Below are 26,090 nucleotides of genomic sequence, written 5' to 3' on the forward strand. Positions count from 1 at the left end.
CTCTCTGAAAAGCATGTAGATTTAAATTCACTTTGTCTTAACTCATTTCAGGGATTTGATACAAAATTGACCACTTAGGCAAGAAGAAAAGATTTTTGTGTTTAGTAAAAACTGTACCAAGAAATTCCTGGCTTACATAGCTTAACTATCCATTAATGTTAAATACAACTCTAGACAAGGAGATATTTATAACTTTTTTATATAATAAAATTACCATGAATTTTCTGTTATAGAAATATATAAGAAATTATCTTGTGTTGAGGTGGGCAGATTAAACTATTTAAATAGGAAACAACCAAATAGAGAAGTAAAATCAGAAAGTCAGGATCTGTGCAAGTCTTCTTGTGTACTCCAAAGTTCATATTTTAGTACAGTTGTATCTTGTAAGTAAGACAGATGTTTCTCAACTAAAGGCCTATTTGGAATATACACTATTCCCTAGGCTTTTTGAGGAGAGGCTGACAGGCACATTGATTTTTAAAAATTTGCACAGGAAACTCAAACCGGAGCTCTGTGACAACCTAGAGGGGTGGACTGAGGTGAGAAGTGGGAGGGAGGTTCAAAACGGAGGGCATATATGTATACCTATGGCTGATTATGTTGATGTAAGGTAGAAACCAACACAATATTGTAAAGCAATTACTCTCCAACTAAAAATAAATTTCAAAAATTTTACTTTGAGGAGAAAATAAAGCAATTATTAATTGTATCATTGGGCAATGTTTTAAGTTAATTTATCAAAAATACCAAATTTCAAGTGAGGACTTTTTTGGGAAAGCACAGAAAACAACTCTTCCAGGAAAAAAAAAAACCATAAAGTATATTAAAAACAATATTAGTGTCTGTATGTGTGTATGCTGGGCACTTCTATAAGCCATTTATCTGTATTAATTCATTTAATTATTATAGTATCCCCATAAAGTATACTTGTAAGTACAATTCATATATATAAGAATTAAATCTTTAGCGGTAAATAGTTAGACTTGAGGTCAGGAATACATCTAACTTCCATGTTTAATTCAACTCTTTATTTTCCCTGCCAAGTAATCCTGTGTTGTATGAATGCTTTAATGGTGCTTCCTATCAACTCCATGTCCAATCATATTCCAACATCTCTGGATGGAAGGAATTTATAATTCTCATAAGATCTGTGAAAACTGGCATTAGCCCATTTTCTTGATAGAGACATATAAATGATATAAGCTTGAAAGTGGCTCTTCCTTGATTTGTTGCTGGATAAATAATTGTGTATTTGAGGTATTTGGTTAATGATATAGTAATAATGAAAAATTTATAAGTTTGTAATAATATAATATTATTAATAATAGTAGGAATAGGCACTAATATTTATATAAGGGCTACTGTGTCAGGTACTTCTGTGAGCCATTTTCTTGTATTAATTTATGTAATTCTTACAATATCCCCATAAAGTAAGTATTATTTTGCCCATTTTACCAAAGAGGAAACTGAGATACAAGTCACACAGCTATTTAGTGCCAGGCGGAGTTTAAAACAAAGACAGTATGACTGAAGATTTCTTCCTTCTAACCAGTATGCTCTCTATAGTATACAGTAATAAGCTCAGATTTTTAAAAGTAATTTCTGAAAGCAGTGAAATGTCATACTTACTGTATTTTTAAAGACATTGATTCCATTCAGCAAACTCCTCTGAGTGCCTGCCTAGGACTCATTTTATATGGGTATGCAGTGTTAAGCTTTTCAAAGTATGCTAATAGGGATTCTTAAAGGTTCATCTCACCACAGTTCAACAAAGCATTCTAAACCATGGCTGTATTGTGTGAAAGTAAGGGAAGTCTCTGAGAGTAAAAATAATTAAGGAGAAAAGAGTGGTGCTGAAACTTAATATGTTGAGCATAGATACACAAAAGGGAAAAGCCAAGATTAAGACCAGGGCTAAATGCAGGGTAAGTACACCAAATAAGAAATATACACAAAGACCAGGACAAAAGGAAATTAAACTTATACATGTTACAAATGATACCTGATTATTTATAGAAGTAAATTAAAAGGTCTGTGCAGGAGGCAGTTATAATTTAGATCCTCAAGATTCTCACAAATTAAATTCAATCAAATAAGAACACTTAATCACAATCAACAAACACACAGAGAAACAAGGGGCTGTATGGTGAAATGATCCTGTAAGAACCCTGAGACTCTACATATTGAATTATAATTTGTGAAATGTTAAAGGAAATAGCAGATGAAATTAAAGAGAGAAACTGAAGATTAACAAAGATGACCAAGTAGGTTTGCAAAAGAACCAAATATAATTTAAGAAAATGTAAGCATGATGGTTGAAATTAAACATGCATTAAACAGCAGACACACGTTTCACACACTATCAAGTTTATGCTCAAAATCCTTCAACCTAGGCTTCAGTAGTACATGAGATGAGAAGTTCAACATGTACAAGCTGGATTTAGAAAAGGCAGAGGAACCAAAGATCAAATTGCAAACATAAGGTGGATCCTAGAAAAAGCAAGAGAGTTCCAGAAAAACATCTACTTCTGCTTCACTGACTACACTGAAGCCTTTGACTGTGTGGATCACCACAAACTGGAAAATTCTTAAAGTGATGGGAACACCAGACCACCTTAGCTGCCTTTTGAGAAATCTGTATGCCGAATTCTCAAGAAATGACAGTGAGAACCAGACATGGTGTTCCTAATCGGGAAAGGAGTACGTCAAAGCTATATATTGTCACCCTGCTTATTTAACTTATATGCAGAGTACATCATGAGAAATGCCGGGCTGGAAGAAGCACAGGCTGAAATCAAGATTGCAGGGAGAAATATCAATAACCTCAGATATGCAGATGACACCACCCTTATGGCAGAAAGTAAATAGGAACTGAAGAGCCTCTTGATGAAGGTGAAATAGGAGAGTGAAAAAGTTGGCTTAAAACTCAACGTTCACAAAACGAAGATCAAGGCATCCGGTCCCATCACTTCATGGCAAATAGATGGGGAAACCATGAAAACTGTGGCAAACGTTCTTTCTTGGGCTCCAAAATCACTGTGGATGATGACTACAGTCACTGTCCACCTGAATATTCATTGGAAGTCAACCTGAATATTCATTAGCAATCAACCCTTAAAATTCTCTGGAAGAACTGATGCTGAAGCTGAAGCTCCAATAGTTTGGCCACCTGATACCAAGAGCTGGCTCAATGGAAAAGACCCTGGTGCTGGGAAAGATTGAGGGAAAGAGGAGGAGTCAACAGAGGATGAGATGATTGGATGGCATCACCGACTCAATGGACATGAGTTTGAGCAATGTCCAAGAAATAGTGAAGGTCAGAGAAGCCTGGTGGGCTGAAGTCCATGGGGTTGCAGAGTCCGACACGACTGAGTGACTGAACTACAACGCCAAAACCGCAAACTATACTCTGCTGAAGAAAGATGCTGAGTTAGACACTAGCTCTAAGGAAATTGTCCAGAATGCAGTCCGGGGAGAGACTAAGACTAGAAATGTAAAGAAACATGGAAGACAGGGTGTAGAAGGCCTTCATCCTGTGCTATGAAGCGTCTCAAATAGATGCTCAAAGTAACGAACGAAAGACAGCGTTCAAAATGATGGCTGTGGGTTTTCCAGATCAAATAGCTGCAGAATAGGAAGCATAACCTATACCAAGCCAGATTAATAAAATGAAATTCACTTCAAGAAAATATTGTAGTGAAGCTTTAGAATAGTAAAATACAAGATCTTAAATGCAGACAGAAAGAAAAGACATGATCGGTGTGCATCAACAATTAAATGCAAATAACTTTCTGTTAGCAAAAATGGAAACAGACACTGAGGTATTTTCAAATGTTAAGGAAAAAAAGTTCTTTTAAAATGGGCTATTCAGCATAAGCTCTTTATAGAATAAGGACAAAATTAAACCAATTACAGACTAACTAATAAGAAAGGTGTTTCCTGTGAGTAGCCCTTTGTTAAAAGACTTTCTAGAGGAGAGTTTGGCAGACTTCTTGATGATCAGACAGTAAATACATGCAAGTCATAGAGTCTCTGTTGCAACTACTCAGCTCTGCTGTAGCTTGCAAAAACAGCCATGGGCAGTAGATAAACAAATGCGTGCAACTATGTTCCAAGAAGACTGTATTCATAAAAATATGTAACTGATCCAAGCATTGTAGTTTGCTCACCCCTGCTCTGAAGGAGACATTTCAAGAAACAGAGTTTTCTTTTTAAGGAAAAAATTGAGAGACAAGAGGGCATACCTACTATGAAACTAAATGTTTAGCAGTAAAGTATACAGTAAGACAATGTGTAGTTCCTTTGCAGAGAATCGGATAGAGCTTAACTACTGGACAATTTGTTAAGTAAATTGAAAGAGATGTTGTTTGGAGTTCAGATATTTATATTCTCTGTATTGTTCAAAGAGGAAAAGGGGAGGTCAGAATATCAATTAACTTGAAACTTTGTTAATTTGTGTAATAAAATTACAAGTATAGCCAGTAAAAAATAGTGTAAGCCCCAAACTGGAAGAGGAGAAATGGATTAAGAAAGATATATGAAGTAAAACAAACACAGAAAAACGTCTAAAAGGAGCATAGATGAAGGAGGACAAATAGAAGGAATAGTGTAAGATCTGAAAAACATGAAATAGACCTAAGGGGATATTACTTCATGACGATAAAAAGCTTACTTCACCAGAATGATACAGTTCAAAAACTTGCATGTGCATTATAACATAATACCAAGGCAGATATGTAAAATATGATCAACTATAGGAATAAGTTGACAGATATAGCATTATGTTGGACAGCAACAAAATTCTCTAACTTACAGTTGCTGCTGGTGGTGCTTAGTTGCTTCAGTCGTGTCTGACTCTGTGTGACCCCATAGACTTACAGATGAGTCAAGCATAAACATATTACTAAAGACATAGGAGCTTCAAACAATTCAATTGTACATGTATATGGAACCCCACCCAGCAGTTAAAGAACACATATTCTTCTCAATCACAGGTGGATCTTCTATCAAGTTGGTCATATACTAGAGATCTGAAATGTGTGCATGCTGAGTCATTTTAATTGGATCTGACTGTCTCTGACCCTATGGACTGCAGACAGTCAGGCTCCTCTGTACATGGTATTCTCCAGCAAGAATACTGGAGTGGGTTACCATTTCCTTATCAAAGAGATTTGAAATAAATTTTAATAAATTTCTAAATTTCAGCTTTATTCATTGACCACAATAATATGAAATGTGAAATAAAATTTAAAAGGGTGATGTTTTAAAGCCACTTAGAAAAAAATCTAAAAACATACTAAGTAGCTCATGTATCAAGGAAGAAATCATAGGAAAAAATAGACCAGAACAGTACTTAAATCAGAATTTGTAGAGCATGTTGTGCCCAAGTCTCGAAATCTCCCAATGACCACCAGGGAGCTAATATCCGATGCAAAAGAAAGAGAGTTTTTATTACCAAGCTCGAGCTGGGGCTCGCACGGATATCGACTAGGGAGGAGCCCTGAGCTCTAGGGTTACATTGCTTATATAGGGTATTGTCGCACAAAAAATTTGAAAAACGGGAGTCTCCGGGTCTGATTGGTCACCTTCTGGTGAAGGGTTGGGTGTTGAGTTCTGATTGGTTCTCCTTTCCCGGGCTTGATTAGAATTTCCCAGGGCTGGCCAAAGGTTCTGATTGGTTCGCAGGTGGTGGGGTGAAGTCAGGAGATTTCTGAAGGCTCTTTTCCCGGAACCTTACAAAATAGAGTAGCTTTGATTCTTCTGAGCACAGAAATATTGATGTAAAGAAATTTATATGCTAGTCTGTGTATTAAATGGAGAGAGTCACGTGAAAACTTACATTCAGTTCAGTTCAGTCGCTCAGTCATGTCCAACTCTTTGCAACACCATGAATCGCAGCACGCCAGGCCTCCCTGTCCATCACCAGCTCCCGGAGTTCACCCAAACTCATGTGCATCGAGTCAGTGATGCCATCCAGCCATCTAGTCCTCTGTCGTCCCCTTATCCTCTGCTCCCAATCCCTCCTAGCATCAGGGTCTTTTCCAGTGAGTCAGCTCTTCACATCAGGTGGCCAAAGTATTGGAGTTTCAGACTCAGCAAAACTTACATTAGCATATGTAAAATAGATAGCCAATGGGAATTTGCTGTGTGTCTCAGGAAACTCAAACAGGGGCTCTGTGTCAACCTAGAGGAGAGGGGTGGGGAGGGAAATGGGAGGGAGATTCAGAAGGGAGAGAATATATGTATACCTATGGCTGATTCATGTTGAGGTTTGACAGAAAACAACATTATTCTGTAAACAATTATCCTTCAGTTAAAAAATAAGTAAATAAAAAAAAAATCAGAAAGGCAAAGTTAATAAACTAAGCATCTGACTTGAGAAATTTATAAACAATTATACAACCCAGAAAATAAAAGAAGGAAATAAAGGGAGAAAAATGACTTTAGAGAATTTTTAAAAACCAAAATATGGTTATTTTGGAAAGACAAGTTAAACTTCTGAAGAGATTGATTGAAGAAAAAAAAAAGTATTGAGAATATAAAAAAGAATATAATTCTAAATGTAAAAGATACTAAAAAGAGAAAGCATAATTTAAGAAATTTGCTGGCCAGAATGGGAAAGATTGATGAGATAAGTTCGTAAGGAAAAGATTTCGTATTGAAACTGACTTTAGAGGAAATAGAAAGCTTGAATAGGTCTGTCAGTTCAGTTCAGTCGCTCAGTTATGTCCGACTCTTTGCAACCCCATGAACCGCACCATGCCAGGCCTCCCTGTCCATCACCAACTCCCAGTGTCCACCCAAACCCGTGTCCATCGAGTTGGTGATGCCATCCAACCATCTCATCCTCTGTCATCCCCTTCTCCTCCTGCCCTCAGTCTTTCCCAGCATTCAGGTCTTTTCCAATGAGTCAGATCTTCATACCAGGTGGCCAACGTATAGGAGTTTCAGCTTCAGCATCAGTCCTTCCAGTGAACACCTAGGACTGGTCTCCTTTAGGATGGACTGGTTGGATCTCCTGGCAGTCCAAGGGACTCTCAAGAGTCTTCTCTTAAATAATTTTAATTTAATGACTTTTCAAATCTGCCAAAAAATTAAATACTTGGCCTGGAAAATTTTATAGATGAGGTTTCTCAATTTTTAAATGATTATTCTAAACTAATAGATTGTTAAAAAAATTATGACAAAATGTTCAAAAGAATACATTCTCCATGTCCAAGTTGAGTTTATCTCAGAAATGGAAGTGTGTGTTGTTAGAATATTCACATCACTACATTAATAGTTTCAATACATCAAGAAAACACTTAATAAAATCCAGCCCTGATTTTTCAGTTTTTAAAACAAAGGAAATAATCTAGTTGAAACCTCTATCCCACAATGTGAAATGAAGGATTCTCTTCACCTAATAATGGAAATTTTAACTCTTAGCTAATACAGTACAGTACTCAAGAATGAAAAATATAAAAACTGGAAAAGAAGAAGCTAATTACTTCTTATGTTATCTATGAATAGTTCAAAAACGAACCTACAGGAAAATTGTTAAAAATAAGAGACTTATCAATGAAATATATGGAATGAACTACATTTTATACATTGGTTACAAAATATTAGAAATTATGTTTTTTTAGAAAGACATCACTTATATTGGATAATGGAATAAAGATGGCAACAAAGAGAAGACACAGATAACAAAAGATGCCCAAGACCTGAATGGTGTAAATTCTAAGTTTTTGTCAGTAGACTTTAAAGAGACAGTAGCTCAGTTGGTAAAGGGAAACCGTGGTTTGATTCCTGTACTGGGAAGATCTGCTGGGGAAGGGATAGGCTACCCACTCCAGTATTCTTGGGCTTCCTTTGTAGCTCAGCTGGTAAAGAATTTGCCTGCATTGCGGGAGACCTGGGTTTGATTCCTGGTTGAGAAGCTCCTGTGGAGAAGCGAAAGGCTACCCACTCCAGTATTCTGGCCTGGAGAATTCCATGGGCTGTATAGTCCGTGGGGTCACAAAGAATCAGACATGACTCAGTGACTTTCACCTTCACTTTCTTAAAAGACAAAAGTGAATGGAGAGCCATATCATGTTCATAAGTAGAGAGATTAAATACTAATATAAAGATACCAATTCTATATTAACTATAGAATCAGTAGTTCTGTTCAGAATCGTAATAGGCATTTTAATAAGTCTGTTTTGAACTATAGATGACAAAGCAAAGGCCTGAGAATAGTGAAGTCATTTCTAAAGAAGAAGAAGAAGAAATCTTTTTTTATCTGTATCTTCTCTTTGTTATCATTTATTGTTCCATTGTAAATGCTTTCTTTATGAAAAATTACAATTTCCAATATTTTGTAACTAGTGTACAAAATGCAGTTCATTCTATATATTCCATTGATAAAGTCTCTTATTTTTAATAATTTTCCTGTAGATTCCTTTTTTAATTATTCATAGATAACATAAGAAGTAATTGGCTTCTTCTTTTCCAGTTTTTATATTTTTCATTCTTGAGTACTGTACTGTATTAGCTAAGAGTTAAATTTCCATTATTTGGTGAAGAGGGCTCACCTTAAGACACTATAATAATTAAAACAAAATGGTTGGCACTACTGGTAAAGAACCCTCCAGCCTTTGTAGGAGACATAAGAGACGTGGGTTTGATTCTGGGTCAGCAAGATCCCATGGGGGAGGGCTTGGAAACCCACTCTAGTATTTATGCCTGGAGAATCCCATGCTCAGGGGAGCCTGGTAGGCTACAGTCCTCAGGGTCGCAAAAAGTTGGACATACTGAAGCAACTTAGCACGCACACATGCATGGTATTGGTGCAGACATGGATACAGTGATCAAATGGACTGAAACAGCTCCAAAACATCAACACTTAAAATCCAGATGAGTCGCTTTGTAAGTCAGTGATGGAAAGGATAGGCTATTTGTGAAATCGTTATGGGTCAACTCATTTTTCATGTGAAAAAGTTAAATTGGAATCATACCTCATTTTACTCACAAATGTATTCACAAATGTTGATCCCAGTTAAATAACATAGGTGCTGAAATATGAACAACATCATTTAAGAATTTGAGGAGAAAGCATGGAAGAATATTGTTGACTTTCATGTACGGAAGGATTTCCTAAATAATGTATTAAAGGTATGAACAATGAAGGAAAAGAGGTTTTTGGCTACTGTGTAAATTTGAGAACTTCTGTTTACAAAAAGGCAATGTAAATAATGCACAATGATATGTAAAAACCAGGATATTACATGCTGGATATTTATGCTTTAAAAAGCATAAAGTTAACAAAAAATAGCATCCAGAATATTTAAAGAGCTGTAAATCATTAAGAAAATGATAATGTAATGAAACAGTGGATAAGAGACATGAAGAGGCATTTCATTAGAATAGGAAATGCAAATATCTTGTAAATGGGTGAGAAAATGCTTGAATTAGTAACCATAGGTACACAGGTTAAAAACATGATGTAATACTATTGTATACCTGCTGTACAGACAAAACACTGATAACAGTATTAGTGAGTATGTTAGCTATGTTGATGTGTTGATGGCGGAAGTGTACATTGGCTCAGCCACTGGGAAAGCATTTTGACCTCATTTAGTAGAAAAACGGAAGATGAACCTCTTGTTTTGTTCATCAGTTGTGCTCCTAGCCTAGAAAGCAGTGAATTTCAAACTATTTTGTCCTCACACACAGTGGAACCTAAAACTTTATATTTATGTGTTTTTAGAACTGAGACAAACAATACTTAACCTCAGTCCTTCTGTTCTAAAATGTTATGTTCTATGATGGAGTGTGCTCTTTCACTTAAAGAGTATCTGTCAGCAGTTTCTAAACAAATCTAAGACTCAATGAGACCTGCCATTTACAACAAAAAAAGAAAGCTCATACGTATATACACAGGGAAATGTACAAGAATGTTTGTAACTGCATGATTCAACATAGCTCAAGAATTGGAAACAACCCAAATCCCACTGACAGGAGAGTAAACAATAATACCCAATTTAATTTTATAAACAGTGACAAGGAAGCATAATTTATACATAAACATATGGATGAATCTTAAAAATATAATGTTGAGTGAAGAAAACAAATCATTGTAGTTTACAATAAAGGATACGGCAAATATCAAAAAAACTAAAAAAAAGAAAAAAGATTATAGTAGGCACATATTATAGAGGATTACAATGCCAGACTTCTAAGTTTTGCGTTCCTACACATCCGGTTAATTTTACTGGCTTTGGGTTATTTTGGTTTCTCTGCGGGAAAGGATGTTGTATATTGCTGTAATGTATGTTTAAACTAGTTGTGACAAAGCTCATTTTATTGCATTTAGTTATGTAGAAAGCATGTATTATAGGAAAACAACTGTGAACTGGTGTGTTTTATTTTCTTCCAGAGCACACACACATGCACCTGTATGTGTGCGTACATGCACGTGTGTGTGTATAGTCTCCTCAGTCGTGTCCAGCTCTTTGTGACCCCATGGGCTGTAGCTCGCCAGGCTCCTTTGTCCATGGGATTCTCCAGGCGAGAATACTAGAGTGGATTGCCATGCCCTCCTCCAAGAGATCTGTTTGTTAACATATATGTATATATGCATGCATCATTAGTATACCTGTATATTTTATTACTGTATTTTTATAGATACTTTAGAGTCTTTTGTTATTATTAAAAGCACATGAGCCTTAGGAACGGAGGTAGGTTATTGGTTATGCCTTTGCCATGAATAGTCCAGATGTGTCTGAAGGTTGAAAGCCCTCTGTGTGATCTTTCAGACAAAAGCACGCACCAGGTTGTGTCTGCAAGTTCTGCAGGCATGCAGGATTTCTTTTGGTGTTACATAGATGACAGTTGGGGGCAGTGCACTTTACTTGCCAACTGACTATGTAGTAAACCAGGTAAAGCATAGGATGATTTAAAGAAATTGATAGCTAACTATCTTCATGTATTTGCATGTGTGTGCTCAATCCCTCACTCATGTCCAACTGTGCGACCCCATTGACTGGGTCACTTCCCATTGGAGTGGGTTGACATTTCCTACTCTAGGGATCTTCCCGACCCAGGGATCAAACCCACCTTTCTTGTGTCTCCTGCATTGCCAGGCAGATTCTTTACCTCTGTACCACCTGAGAAGCTCTTACCTTCATATATGACTCACCCTCAACTTCCTTTCTGGCTTCAAATTTTGGAATTGAAGAAACTAATAGGCAGTTATATCTAGAATAATGTGGGTTTAGAACTAACTTTTCTGTTTTAGGCTACTTTTACTTCTCAAAATTTAGTGTGAAAAAACCCCCTAAATTACCACTTGAACTGTGATAGTATTTTCAGACTAGATACCTATTTCTGTGCTGTCTGTTGGTATTTTTCCAGCTAAAATTCTTCTAATGTCAGAATAAGATATTTTTAAATGAAATAGTCTTTTAAATGGAAATTGATAGTGCATTTTCCATAGAAGAATATAGCTTTAAGAACTCCTTCAGACCTTATTTCTCAAGGTAAACATTATTTCTATAGATCTGAGAAGTAATTTTGACTTTTTATTACCCAAAGGAGTACTAAAAAGGCGTGACAGTTATATCTAGTAATAGGTTACCTATTTGATATTCTTATTGAAATGCATCTAGTCATTAAAGTAGAAAATTCACATCTGGAAATTGTATACTTTAATAAGTTTCAAAAATAAAAGCTACATGATATTTTTACCTATTACCTGTTCCTCTTACTCCTCGCTCAAACAAGAAACAAGTTTGATCCCCATGTATTTGCCTGTCCTTTTCTCTACCACTGTTCAGTGTTCCTTCCCCATCTTCCATATACCTGCATGGGTGCACACACACACACAGCATACACACTTGCCTTTAAGAGCCCACTTATTTTCTACTTTGGGGTTGCCTTCTCCTTTCCTAGTCTACGCTGGTCTTTATAGCAGCTGTCGTCCTCTACCTGGGGCTTAACGTATGCTACATCAACATGAAGGCGCATAGCAGAGAAAACATAAACTGTAACCAGCTTTCAGGTATTGCGTCTGCCTCTTAGTGCTTTCATTGTAGTGGACAAGAACAGAATTATTCAGAGCTAGAATAGAGGATGCAGATTCCATTTTGAGGAAACAATTAACTGCATATTAAAATATGTATTTTTGGAGCTAGAATTTCATAGCTTACCAATATCATTTAATGTTAATATATGTCATGATCTGTGAAGTTTCTGAGAATTTACCAAAGTTTCTTGATTTCCATAATTTCATGAATGTTGGTAGAAGGCAAAAGACCATGGGTCAGAAACAAAGAATAGTTTATTATAGCAAAAATAGTAGCCAAAGTAACCAGATTTGTGGATTTCTGAGCTCAGAATTCCCACAAGGCAATGTGAAAAAGGCTGGGTTTAATACCTGCACTCACAGTGCTTTGTATTACTGGAGGGAAATCCTGAATTTAGAAAACCCAATCTTCTTTCAGAATTAAGACTATTTGACCGTTGCCCCAGTTTATCATTCTGGACAGGAAACAAATCCATTTGCTTCAGAGGGAAACACTGCCTCTATTTTCTAAGACTGTTCATATCTTTGAAAAGGTAGTTTGGAACAAAAATGCTTCATTAAGCTTGCATTTTACTTAGTTTTACTCTCTTACTTGAAAATCTTTTGTTGTTTCCTAGTTCCCTTGAAGGAAACTCTAACTCCTCATCTTGTTCTTGAATATCCTAAATGATCGGGTCCCTGCATACCTCCTGACTTCATTTAACACCACCGTACTGGCCTCTTCTCTTGCCAGCCCACCAAAAGCCTTTGCATTTGGCTCTCCCTAGATCATTACCTAGATAGCTCCTTGACTTTGAGCTTGAATTAAGACCAAGTGGGAAACCTTATCTGACCAAATAAGATGAAATAACTCTCCAGGAATTCTATCACATCCCTCCTTTTTTGGTAGTACTATACTTGTTAGAGATTTTAATTGTTTATAATCTGTCTTTGCCTCCAGACCGAACCTATCACACAGAATGTAAACTTGTTTTAGATCTATTAATATGTATCTCAAGTCTTTAACACAGTACCACTTACTGTTAGGGCTTCCCAGGTAAACGGTGGTCAAGAATCTGCTCAACCTCTGGGTCAGGAAGATCCCCTGGAGGAGGACACGACAACCCACTCCAGTATTCTTGCCTGGAAAATCCCATAGACAGAGGAGCCTAGAGGGCTACCGTCTAGGGGCTTGGAAAGAGTTGGACACACCAGGAGACTAAGCATGCTCGCGTGTATGCATCTACAGCTCAGTCTCTCAGTAAACGTTCTTCGCATGGATGAGTTAATACTCCCTCTATTCTATTCTTTTTGTTTCTCCTTTTTTCCCTTGCAGTTTCCCTTTTAATTGTTTTGATCAATAGTACCAAACTTTATTATCTGACTTCTAATGAAGGACTTGCCCCATCTATTGGGTTTAAAAAAATATATAGTCAAGAAGATTAAACCCTCGCCAAAAATAACATGGCACATACCTGTTTAATTATACACTTTTCTGCTTAATTCTATTAGTGATAAACTAGCAGTTCAGTTCAGTTCAGTTCAGTCACTCATTCATGTCCGACTCTTTGCAACTCCACGAATCGCAGCACACCAGGGCTCCCTGTCCATCACCAACTCCCGGAGTTCACTCAGACTCACGTCCATCGAGTCCGTGATGCCATCCAGCCAGTTCATCCTCTGTCGTCCCCTTCTCCTCCTGCCCCCAATCCCTCCCAGCATCAAAGTCATTTCCAATGAGTCTACTCTTCCCATGAGGTGGCCAAAGTACTGGAGTTTCAGCTTTAGCCTCATTCCTTCCAAAGAAATCCCAGGGCTGATCTCCTTCAGAATGGACTGGTTGGATCTCCTTGCAGTCCAAGGGGCTCTCAAGAGTCTTCTCCAACACCACAGTTCAAACTAGCAATTATATACCTCTTTGGCTTCATCGGTGCTGAGAATAGTCTCCACAGGAGATTGTAATGTGATGACACGCTGTTTGTTGGCACTTTGAAAACTTCATGTTTACCTGCTGATTCCTACAAATGCCACAGGAATGGCATTTCTTGATTTGCATAAAGCTTATAAAAAGTACAAAAATAACTAGTCTCATATCTATTGAGATCTTGTGTTTCACTTATCATTATTGGTTTTGATGAACAGAGGCCCTGACTTTGAAATGCCATGTATTTCTTTAGTCATCCTTCTGATACTTCTATCTGTATGAAAGAAATTGTGAAACATAGATTATCATATAAAGTAGCCATTACAGTATTTCTGCTTTTTATCATTGTTTCATAAGTTATTTTTCTTGTACTCAGTGGTTTATTTACTAAAGGAGGTATGGGAGAGTAATACATTTGCTAGGCACTCTTTTGGAAGTACATATAGGAAAACAGTTTTGATTTGTAAATTAAGTCCTTTTTTTATTTTTAGTTTCTGTCTTCCTTCTCTTAGTTGATTTCACTAAGATGCAGGTGCTTTAAATGTAACAGTTGTATTTTTAGATACATAATACTTTTAAGGAGGATTCATGTGCTAATATTTTAAAAGACTGTGTTACTAATTAAAGAAGTAACCATTACCTAAAAAGATATTTAACTGCAGTTTTACAGGTGAATAATTTTACATTTTCTTTGTTTAATCATTGTGGTTAAAATTGATCATTTTCCAAAATTTGGTTATAACAGCAAGCAATGAAGGAGAATGTCAAAAAAAGAGAAGAAGAGGAAAAAGAAAAACGTGCCAAGATAGCCAAAGAATTGGCAGAGAAGGAAAGATTTGAACGCCAACAAAAGAAAAAGCGCTTATTAGAGATGAAGACTGGTGAGTACTATCAAATTTGCTATTTATATTGTATACCAAGATTAATCGGCAGTTTAATATCCTTCTGTGAAAAAGGAAGACGTGTTCACTTATTTCTGTTTTTAAACAGTAGAGCAATTCTTTCTTTTACGGGTTTTCCCCACTTCAGATTAATAACAAGTAGTGTTTTCATTCTGACATTGGTCATGGGTGGTTTTGCTGTAGTTCTATTATATGAGCATTTCTTTGGCTACTACTTAAATAACCAGTCTGCAATAATTTATTTCAGTGAATAAATTAACAGCTATAGGAAACTGAGAAATTCTACAGGACAGGTAACCTATTTTCTTTAACAAAATACTCTTAAAGAAGGGGGGAAAAATGATGGAGAGGACACTTATTGATTAAGAGACGTATCAACCAGCTGTTATAAATGGAACTCATGTATACTGCAGTCCAAACAAATGTAGAAAAACGTAGTCTGAAAAATCTGAATGCTTTAGTTTTTTCTTGTAGACATTATTACAACATTGTTGTGAATATGTTTTAAAGTGTCTTTTAGAGACTCATGGTGAAGTTTTATAGAGGAAAGGATGTACTGTCTTGGATTTCAGTCAGAATAGCCTTGCATGGCGAATAGGCATGTGTACAGATGACACAAGAATGACTACAAATAGTACTTAGTGAAGTTGAGCGATGGGTACTTGGAGGGTAGGCTATGTTCACGATACCATTTTCTCTACTTTGAAATTTTTAAATTCTCTATTTTGAAATTTTCTTTAATAAAAAGTTCTTAGAAAAAATTGAAAAGAAAAAGTACAAAAATTATTGTTTTGCAGAAACATATATGTGTATTCTCTAAATTTAAAACGTACCACTAACTTAGAAGCGAAAGAGGTAAAATATAGTTATATTTTTGCCCCCTCTAAATCCTGGTTCTTCCACCTCCAAGCCACCAAAGACTGTAGAAGACTAATTAAAATCTATCAGCCTCTCTGCTAAATTACCATAGTTTACAGCTTAGGGCTGCAAACTCACCTGAAGTTTCCCTGAGGGTAAAAACCAAGATGCTTTTTTTTTTTTTCCTTCTTCACTTCTATTTTTACAGACATATTTTATCTTTAATAAAGCAAGCTGAGTACCTTGATGTATTGCACAAGTTTTACCCAGGGGTTAAAAAATCATCCAGGCACAATTTCTTGTTTATGAGAGTACACTTGAAATCCATAAAGTGTTCACAGAAATATCTTAAAGTGTTAGCACAATGTAGATCAGGACAATTAAGCACTAATTTTTAAAAGACGCTTCTGGAAACCTTCTAAAATAATATATTACTGTCTAGTTTACCAGACATTCAGGTGTTTGAACATTATTAGTTCATTGAGTTTTGGTAAACAAGTCATCTGGATGGGTTGCTTGATGGCAGATTGACTGTGTATTGTTGGGGATTTTACCTAAGGGTCTGTCATACAAAGCCTCTTAGCAATCAACCTGGAAGGTTGAAACCTGACAGGAAGCAAAAGTTTTAATGAACCTTCGTATCCAATGTAACCTTAATAATATTTTCATTTAATTTTCTTTTTCTTCTGGAGGAAGCTTCCATTTTTAAAGATAACTATGTTTATTTTATTTTTCAATTTGAAAGTAATATTTTCCTGTTGTAGAAGACAAATGGGTGGCCATTCCCTTCTCCAGGGGATCTTCCTGACCCAGGGATTGAACCTGGGTCTCCTGAATTGCAGGTGGACTCTTTACTTTATGAGCCACCAGAGAAGCCCTAAGTTTATTTTATTTTCCAATTTGAAAATAGTAATTTCATGTTATAGAAGACACCTAAAAAGTATTTTAATCAAAAGACCATAATCCAAGGAATCGCTGTTAATATCTTGACCCATTTCTCTTTAAATTTTAAAAGCTTCTGTCTTTTAACAGTAGTTACATGACTCTAGCCAACAGACAGTTTAGTGTCTCACATTACTTCCTGAATTTCCAGAATGTTTCATTTTATGTAAATTGTGATTTTTAATTTGTAATTTTTAATATGTTATTGCATCCATTGAAAGTATCATGTCTAATTTAACTTGCAGTTAATTTTGCATTCATCAGTATGAGGTCATAGAGAAATATTTATTTTCAACTTTTCTGTGTGATAGTTATTTGGGCATACCTAATGCATAAGTGGACTTTCCTGGTGGCTCAGACGGTAAAGCGTCTGCCTACAATGAGGGAGACCTGGGTTCAATCCCTGGGTCGTGAAGATCTCCTGGAGAAGGAAATGGCAACCCACTCCAATATTCTTGCGTGGAAAATCCCATGGATGGAGGAGCCTGATAGGCTGCAGTCCATGGGGTCGCAAAGAGGCTGACACGACTGAGCGACTTCACTCACTCACTCAATGCATAAGTAATTGAAAAGTGTTTGTAATTATTAGAATATGAAAGAAAAAAGGTTAAATAGTTTTAAGATTCTTGGTGCATGCTACCAAACTGATTTCCAGAAATATTTTTCTACTTTCACCAACTTTTACTATTTAGTTTATGAATGTGCCTTGGTTTGATATTTCTCATTTTGTAAGGTTTTTGTTAACTTAATAGGTTAAAAAGTTGTATTTTATTATCTTAACTTGCATTTCTGTGAGTACTACTGAAACTGGACTTTTTTCCAAATGTCTGCGGAGCATTTGCATTTCTTCCTTTGTGTGTGGCATTGTCTTATTTTTCTCATAGATTTATGTATTCATTATGTATCAATATTTACATTAAAATTTTTTTTACTTTTTTAAAATAACATAACCATGTATTACTGTATCAAGTGGCAAAGCTCAACAATGCAAAATCAAAATTACTTTTGCACCAACCTGATAATTTTACATACGGTAATGCATATGTTTCAGTGCTACTCTTCTCAATTCTTCCAAACCTCTCTTTTCCCCTCTGTGTCCATAAGTCTCTGTCTTCGTCTCCACATGCCTTGCACATAGGTTCATCAGTACCATCTTTCTAGATTCCATATATAAATTGCTTCCTTTTTGTGTAATATTTTATTGTAATCTTTGCTTTTGTGACTTTTTTACTATCGTATCTAAGTTTAGAAAATCATTCCTTTGATAATTTCTTATTCCGCTTCAATTTTTTTTTAGTTTAAGTTATTTGTAATACTATTTTCTCCATTTATTTGTAATTCTGTCTTAGTTATTCATATATTTGACACGTAGTTTTTAATATGCTAGAATCTGTTTCTGAGTTCCGTCAAAACTGTTCTATTTTAACCATCATTTATGTCCAATAGTTTGTTTATATTGTGTTAAGGTTGTTACTTTTCTGTTGTTAATTATTAAGATAAAATTGAATATTTTTGATTTTAAAATAAATTTAAGAAAAGTTTTCTGTTGCATCCTTTGACCTACTAGATTATTTTATAGAACATTTTCCATACTATCCTTTCCCCAACATGGTCTGAAAAGTTTTATCATGGATGAGTCTCAAATAAATGTAAGGCTCTCACTTGATAGAGATTTCCAAAACCGTTAGATGCTGAGGTCCCTTTGTGCCATATACTCCGTCATTTTCCAGGAGAGTATTCTTCAAAGAATATTCTGGCTGACATTGACTTATATAAACTATTAAATAAATACTTTAGTGCATCTTAAAAAATATTATATTATGTGTGACTATTTTAAAAGGTTTAATCAAAGCCTTTTGATAAAAGACGATACAACTTTTGGTACAGCAGAAAGCTTTGATGTTCTTTTGAAAACATTTGAAAATTTTGTAACTCAAGTTTTAATTTTTTTCTTATAGGCTATAGCATTTTAAAGAATCTAGAATTGAGGGCTATATCCCAAATTTTATGGTACATAAACATATAATTTTCTCACCAAAGTAAAAGACCTCTTCTGAAATCCCAGTAAATAGTGATTATTCTGAATGGTCTTTAATTTTCCTTTAAACATACCATGATTATTAGCATAGAAAAACTAGGTATTCAGTCTCAATATTATTGTAGCTATTATAACCAAGTAAGTCATATAAGTATCAAATATATTATTACTGATATGTTGATACCTTTCTTTATATTCAAAAATAGTATAAATATGAAGTAACCTTTTTCTTTCCATATTAGGTACAGAACATACTTTTTGTCACTGGGTATTATATTGTTATGAAAAATGTAAGTGCTGAGGTCTTCCATTATTATTTTATTGTTATAGAAAAAATTAATAGCTATGCCACTTTTGTTTCTTTTATTCAGCCACAGTTTTTTACCCCCCTCAGCGTGCTAGAATTGCAGTGATAAATAAGGACAAATAAGATTTCTGTTGTAATGAAGTTTAAAATTCTAATATGAGGGTCATTATCTTATCTTATTATCTTATATTTGTAATTATTTTATACATCTTATACATAACCATCTGTATAATATAATTTCAGATTATAGGAAGTTATGTGAAGTAAAGTAAGACGAGATAATGAGATGGAAGTGGAGACTGGCTGGGTTGGTTAGTGCACGTGATGAATTTGGGTCCTCAGAACTCAGAAAGGAGAATATTAAGATAGCAGACTTACTAATTTAAAGTATTGGTTACAAGACTCCTTATAAACTGTTAGGATAACTAGGCTCGTGTGATTTACTATCCTATATATGCTAATATTGTGAACTTTTTAAACATCTTATTGTGAAGATAGCTAAATTTTCATGTATTTCTTTCTGGGTGTTATTATTTTCATGTAGAACATACTGTTACTGTAATCTTTATAGAAGTTATCAGCCTGACTTTCCTTTTCTCTAAAGAAAATAGAAGGGCACATTGTCTAATTCACAGTTGTGCTTTGTCACCTCTGGATCGGGGACTGTTTGTTTTGTCTGTTTTTGTGTGTAGAACACATACTCCTGAATGGAACAGGGGAGAAAAGTCTTCAACCCTGCCCTGCCCTAAACACACAGGGAGCTTCCTTCCATCTATTTTTATGACTGTAGTATTTTCATCATGCAAATAAGAACTATATTTTCACAGATGTACAAATGCTTGCATCACCACCTGAGGTAGTGGAGTAAATTTAATTCCTGCTCTTTCTTATCCATTGTAAATCACTACTTGCCCTTGGCAAGAGAGCAAACAACTATTTGAAAGTCTACTATTTATTATCACTATCATTTCCGAATGTTATTTTTGTTAGTAGAATGAAAATAAACACTGAATAGTGGGCTAAGTTTTACTGAGAAGAAAAGTGCAGCATTAAAAACCCGTTAGAGCAGCAAGACTAAGCAGCACCCCATCTCGTGTTATCACGTGATGGGATTAAAAGGCCATTTGTCTCATTTTCGTTCTGTTTGGAAATGATGAGCCTGGAGGTCTCTTAAATATTCACATGTGCAGTTGTTATTTCTGTTGAATGGTTTGATATTACATAAAACAAACAACTGCATTTTCAAGATGTCTTTAATTGGCTGAATTTTGAATACATTTTCTAAGGTTGATGTTTAAATTTGAGTTATTTTAATTTGCAAGATAGTGAAAGTATTAAATATCTGATGTAGAAATTTGTAAGTATAGACACTAAAATTTATTTAAAGTGCATAGCTATCCTTATATGTGATCATTTCTAGTGAGACGAATAGTGAATTTATGTGATTATGTATGACTTTTTCAAAACTGCACTTCAGTTTCTTAATCATGGAAAAGAATAGGGTGTTTGATAATAGAATTCAAGTATTATGCTTTAAGACTTCCCAAGTATGTAAGTTGATTCACTTAATTTTTAAATTGCACATCAAAAGGGTCTTGAAATGGACCCAGTGTTATATAATTATGTTTTGTGGAGGAAGTAAATAAGAGCTTATTTAATGGAGCAATAAAAACTATATGAGCAGCTTCTATATTTTAGTCTTTAGGTTTGCAGTTTGTTTATTATTTATTAGACTTAAATGTCTCATTTGGTACAACTTCAGTCTATTAAATAAAGAGATAATTAGCTTTTAGAAATCTGTTGTTTACCCACATGGCCAAAACTGCTCCTTTGTTTTCTATTTTGCAATTTAGAATAACTAAGCAATTAGGCCTCCATTTTAGAGGAAATGCATATTACAGAAATACTGCTTGAGAATGTCTCTGCCAGTCTCAACAGAGATGGCAGTTAATGTGTGTACTTGCTTTTACGAAGGATTGACGTTTACCCTTTCCTTTACATATATACAAAACTTAGATTATTTTCCATAATTGCATATAGCCTAGTTTTATAGACTTTCTCTTCTCTAGAGCTTTCAGTTTTGTAGCATCTTCTGACTGTTGATGATGCTTAAGAGACTAATTTATTTCTCTGTTTAGAAGAATATAATAAATTTGCATTGCTTTTTTTCTTACCTTCAGATTTTATGAAATAATAATAATGATACTAGTAATAAAAGCAATAACACCCAATATTACTGGTATTATTACTACTACCACCACCATTTTATAGATCACATATTGTTTTCCAGGCTCTGAGTATGTTTATTACTGCATGTAATAGTTGCAGTGATCTTAGGAGACTATTTTTATCAGAGTCAATTAATTCCTTTTGTACATAGTCACAAATTTAGCAAGCCAATACTCATGTTTTCTGACCACGGTTCATATTTCTATTTTTATTTCTTAAAATTTTTTAAATTGGCATATAGTTGATTTACAGTACTGTATTATTTCAAGTTTACAGCTTTAGATTATTTTCTATTATAGGTTATTACCTTTTAAGAGATGCAGATTCGATCCTGGGGTCAGGAAGATTCCCTGGAGGAGAAAATGGCAACCCTCTCCAGTATTTGGCTGGAGAATCCCACAAAGAGTCAGACAAAGAGTCTGACTCTCACAAAGAGTCAGACATGACTGACGTGACTCAGCATGCACACATAGGTTATTACAGGATATTGAATATAGTTCCTTGTGCTATACAGTAAATCCTTATTGTTTATTTTATATATAGTGGTAATTTATCCCTCCCCTCCTCCTGTCCTCTTTGGTAATGATGTTTGCTTTCTATGTGTGTGAGTCTGTTTCTGATTTGTAAATCAGGAGATTTGTATTATTTCTTTAGATTTCACATATAAGGAATATCATATAGTACTTGTCTCTCTCTGTCTGACTTACTTCATTTAGTATGATGTAAGGTTGATAACCCGAAGGTTGTGTTTTTTTTTTTATTCCTTTACTGGTGACGACTTAACCATTATAGAGAAAAATGGGACCAAAACAACCTTAGTAACTGGTGACAGGCACTGGACTATACCTATGTGGAGAATTGTCCTCTCTGAAAACCTTTGAGAGGCACTACTATCTCTTCAGTAGTACCATGCCGGTGGTTTTCCCTTTGTCCTCAGAAGTTCTGAGAGGACTGCCAAATTAGGAGTGCTTCCCTGATGCTTCTTTGATTCTTCTGCTCGTTCAAAGATTTGGAGGAGGGATTTTTCAGTGGTCTGGATAGGTCTGAGCCCATAGCTCAGTAGCTCTGAAGGGAGCAAAAATGTCACCAGGATTTTCACTGCTTGACCCAGGTTGGAGGTTAGGAACCCAGGGACTCACTGTGTAGTGTTTTTGAAAGGGCACAGACACCTTAGTGTGCTTTACTAGAGCTCAAGTGCCCTGAAACACCCACCCCCAGCTCTACCATGTGACCTTTTTTTTCCGGAGTGTATTGAGACTGAGACCCCATGAAATAGAATCAGGGGTTGTCTGGTGGAAGACTTTTCCTAGAGTCTCACCAGTACAATACAGGTTTTCATTTGTGTGCAGGAGTCTCTCACTGGAAAGCACAGCTTCAATTGTGGAAACTCACTCAGAGAGCGGCTTTTTTGTGCCTGACAGATGTCTTCTCTATGTGGCTGTGCAGTGCTCACGCACCATTTTGTCTCCTTGAAAAAGGCCTAGAAAAGAGAAATTAGGAGAGGAGGCTTGCAAACTCTCTAGCACAATCTACCTTGAAACCTTGATTCTTTTTTTTTGTTTTTAACTTTAAATGTGTCCTTCTTTGTTAAACATCATTATGGTACATCTTCACACTAATTGGTTTATGGCTCATCTAATATTAAAAATCATTTGCATTGCCCTTCTGAGAATTATATAATATTCAGTTCAGTTCAATCACTCAGTCAATAATTTTGATCTTATTACAGTGTGAAGATAATATAACTTTAATAACATCAGCTACGTTTATTGTATGTAGTTGAGGACTCAACACAGTAGCATCATCCTTATATATAATCTTGAGTACTCCTTAGATAACTGTCTCCCTAATCAGTAGTTATTAATACAGTGTGCACTTTCCAAACAGTGCATTATTGTCACCATGAGCCCTTCCATGTCAGATGGCCAGTTCTGAGTTGAATTATTATTTGTATTTGATGGAACGTTGTTACCCTTAATTTCAGAGATAGATGTTGAATATTGTCTTGTTTTCAGGCATGATCACAAATCTCTCTGTTTTTTAAAAAACTTATCTCATTTCTGTAGTCTAATGATTCTCTTTAAACGTTACATAAATCTTTTTTAGCATTTACCCTGAGAAACAGAGGCCTCCATAAACCTTCAGTTGTTTTAGATCCAGAGGATATAGACTTTTGAACCCGGCTGTTACTTTATCCAATCTATTACACTATACTCTTTATACATACATATACACACATATCAGGGATGATATGAATTTCACCTTTTTTCAACTATTATATATATATAGATAGATAGATATATAAATGTGTATGAAAGTGAAAGGGAAGTTGCTCAGTAGTGTCCGACTCTTTGCGACCCATGGACTGTAGCCCACCAAGCTCCTCCGTCCATGGGATTCTCCAAGCAAGAATACTGGAGTGAGTTGCCATTTCCTTCTCCAGGGGATCTTCCCAACCCAGGGATCGAACCCAGGTCTCCCACATTGCAGGCAGATGCTTTAACCTCTGCACCACCAGGGAAGCCCTTATAAATGTGTATATATACATATATACACATAAATACATATATATATATAAATGTGTGTGTGTATATATATATTTGTGCAAGGCAGCCAATCAGAGAAAATTGCAACCAACACAGAACTGTTTAGGTCATTTGAACAGTTAAATATATCTACAACCCCTTTTACAACTCAAAAATGTATGGTGCTCTGAAAATCAGAAATTTTTGTGTCCAAACTGATTTGATGCCAAACCTGACTTGAATTGATAGGCGGCTCCATCAAATGTGAATACTCGCGTTGCAGAAATAAAAAGATTTTTAATTAGAGGATGCAGCTCTAAGTTGCTCCGGGTTTGTTGTGATTTTACAGTGTGTACACCTTTTGACCTTTCCACAATCTGCAAAACTTCAGTTCTGAAAAAGCTGACTGCAGAGCTTACAGATGAGAGACTGTCGCCTTGAACTTCTCAGTGACTGTCCTCCTCTGTGTTGAACTGGTTATACCATCCACTCCACCTCTGGCCTAGTCATGACTACTTCTCTGAGTTTATGTAGATGTTCTCTCTGCCATCAGTACTTTCTTCCTAATTCTTAACTGACTGAATTTTACAAAATGTGATTTAACAATTCTTGCATTCTCCGAAAAGTCTTCTCTGAATATTTGCCCTTGATTGTAGACAGTCTCTTTTTTATAAACTGTTATAGTCTTACCATATTAATTATGTATGGAATGTTTGGTTATGGTCATTTTATTTGCTTTAGTCTTATGCTTCTAGTAAGTTGTGCATTTTTCAAGAACATGGCCTTACACATTCTTTTTTTTATAGGACCTGTGTGCACATAGTAAATACCCAGAAAGACACTTAGAAGATTTGCCAAAAAATTGATACATAGCTGGTTGAAAGACATTTGTTTCCTTTTGTGTTCAGTTGAGCATATTGTTATTTACATGGAAAGTAAAAATGTGGATCAAGCTACAGCTCTTGAGCCAAGTCATCCTGCACTTATTTTTATAAATAATATTTGTTGGAAGATAGCCACACTCTTACCTTTACATATCATCTATGGCTGCCTCTGTAGTACAAGTATGGTACTAAGTAAGTAAGTGGGACACGGACTGTTTGTCTCGTATTTGCTATCTGGTTTTTTGAGAAAAAGTCTCCCAACTCTTGATATATGTCAGTAATCTATAGATATTATTCTTTCAGTTTGGTAACACAGAGTTTAAAAGAAAACTGCTCTATTAACTGTTTTAAAAAATCTTCCTGTGGCCAAAGCGTACATTTGCAGAGTGGCTGATCTGCGTTGCAAACAGAGGATCTGGTGGTTAAATCAGTGAAGAATATTGATACACATCTCCAGCAGCAGCTTACCTGACTTTTAGATTCTGTTCATCTGGAATGGAGAGCTGTGCAGTTGAACTTTTGACATGCCAGCGAGAGCCGGGACCGACAGTTGGTCCCAGTCCAGCCAGCACGGCCATTGTCCTCCTACCCTTTCATCCGCGCTTTGTCCGCAGCGTTGCTGTGCTGTTGTTAGTATGTTAGTATTTTGAGATGAAAATATTAGTGTGTCAGAAGGGCGTGGGGGAGCCAGGCGTTTATTTCTTTATTAATAGGCCGTCTCTCTTCTTTTCCGATTTTTGGTCATTTTGACATTAAATCCCTAAAGTCGAAGGAAATTCATTCAGTGGTGTTGAACTTGGTCAAGAAAGTTGCTCCAAGTCTGAAGTGAATATCTTGCTGAGTAAAAAGAAACTAAGTAGTGCTTGGCTTTGGATGATGGCTAAGTATACCCTTAGGCAGACTGGGAAAATTAACCAGAGAAATTGAATATTTATGTGTTACTTGAAAAAGGTATAAATAGGCATTAGTGCTTAGATGAAATTAGACATTATTTTATAATAGGATTTTAAAATATTGTTTCCTGGATAGCTTCCTTCCTGAGATAGCCAATGTTCTTCAAGAAAATTAGAAGCAGCGTAATATTAATGAAGTTAACACTGAGGACAGCCTTTACACAGGCGAGGATGCCCTAAGGCAGGAAGAATTTGACAGACTGCTGTAATACAGAAAATAGATGACTGATTGTTTTTGGAACAAGCAATTCTTGAGAGACATTGCTAGCTAGAGTGAATTATGTCACCATCGAACTTTCACCAGTAATTATCATTAATGGGTGAAAGTGACAGTAATTTTAGTTTAATAGAATCCTTTGAATGTTCATTTTTAAACTATTAGTGGTATTCGTGAAGGAACTCTTGCAAAGCAGAAACATTTCTGTCAAAATTAGTGTTGAGTTAGAGGCTCCATCACCAGCCTTCAGGAGACTTGTGTAAAGTATCATTGCAGGAGGAGC

At 35.6% G+C, this 26,090-nt stretch overlaps 1 protein-coding gene across 4 annotated transcripts in view; it reads left to right on the forward strand.

Annotated features, from left to right (window-relative positions):
- DIAPH3 (diaphanous related formin 3) overlaps nt 1-26,090 on the forward strand; it is a 571,588-nt gene that overhangs the window by 366,400 nt on the left and 179,098 nt on the right. For all 4 annotated transcript variants that reach the window (XM_060394025.1, XM_060394029.1, XM_060394026.1 and 1 more), the window contains one exon: nt 14,698-14,833. In XM_060394025.1, the coding sequence (XP_060250008.1) occupies nt 14,698-14,833 (136 nt within the window). The remainder of the gene's footprint in view (nt 1-14,697; nt 14,834-26,090) is intronic.

The sequence above is a fragment of the Ovis aries genome, chromosome 10 (assembly GCF_016772045.2).
Source record: "Ovis aries strain OAR_USU_Benz2616 breed Rambouillet chromosome 10, ARS-UI_Ramb_v3.0, whole genome shotgun sequence".
NCBI classification, from domain to species: Eukaryota; Metazoa; Chordata; class Mammalia; order Artiodactyla; family Bovidae; genus Ovis; species Ovis aries.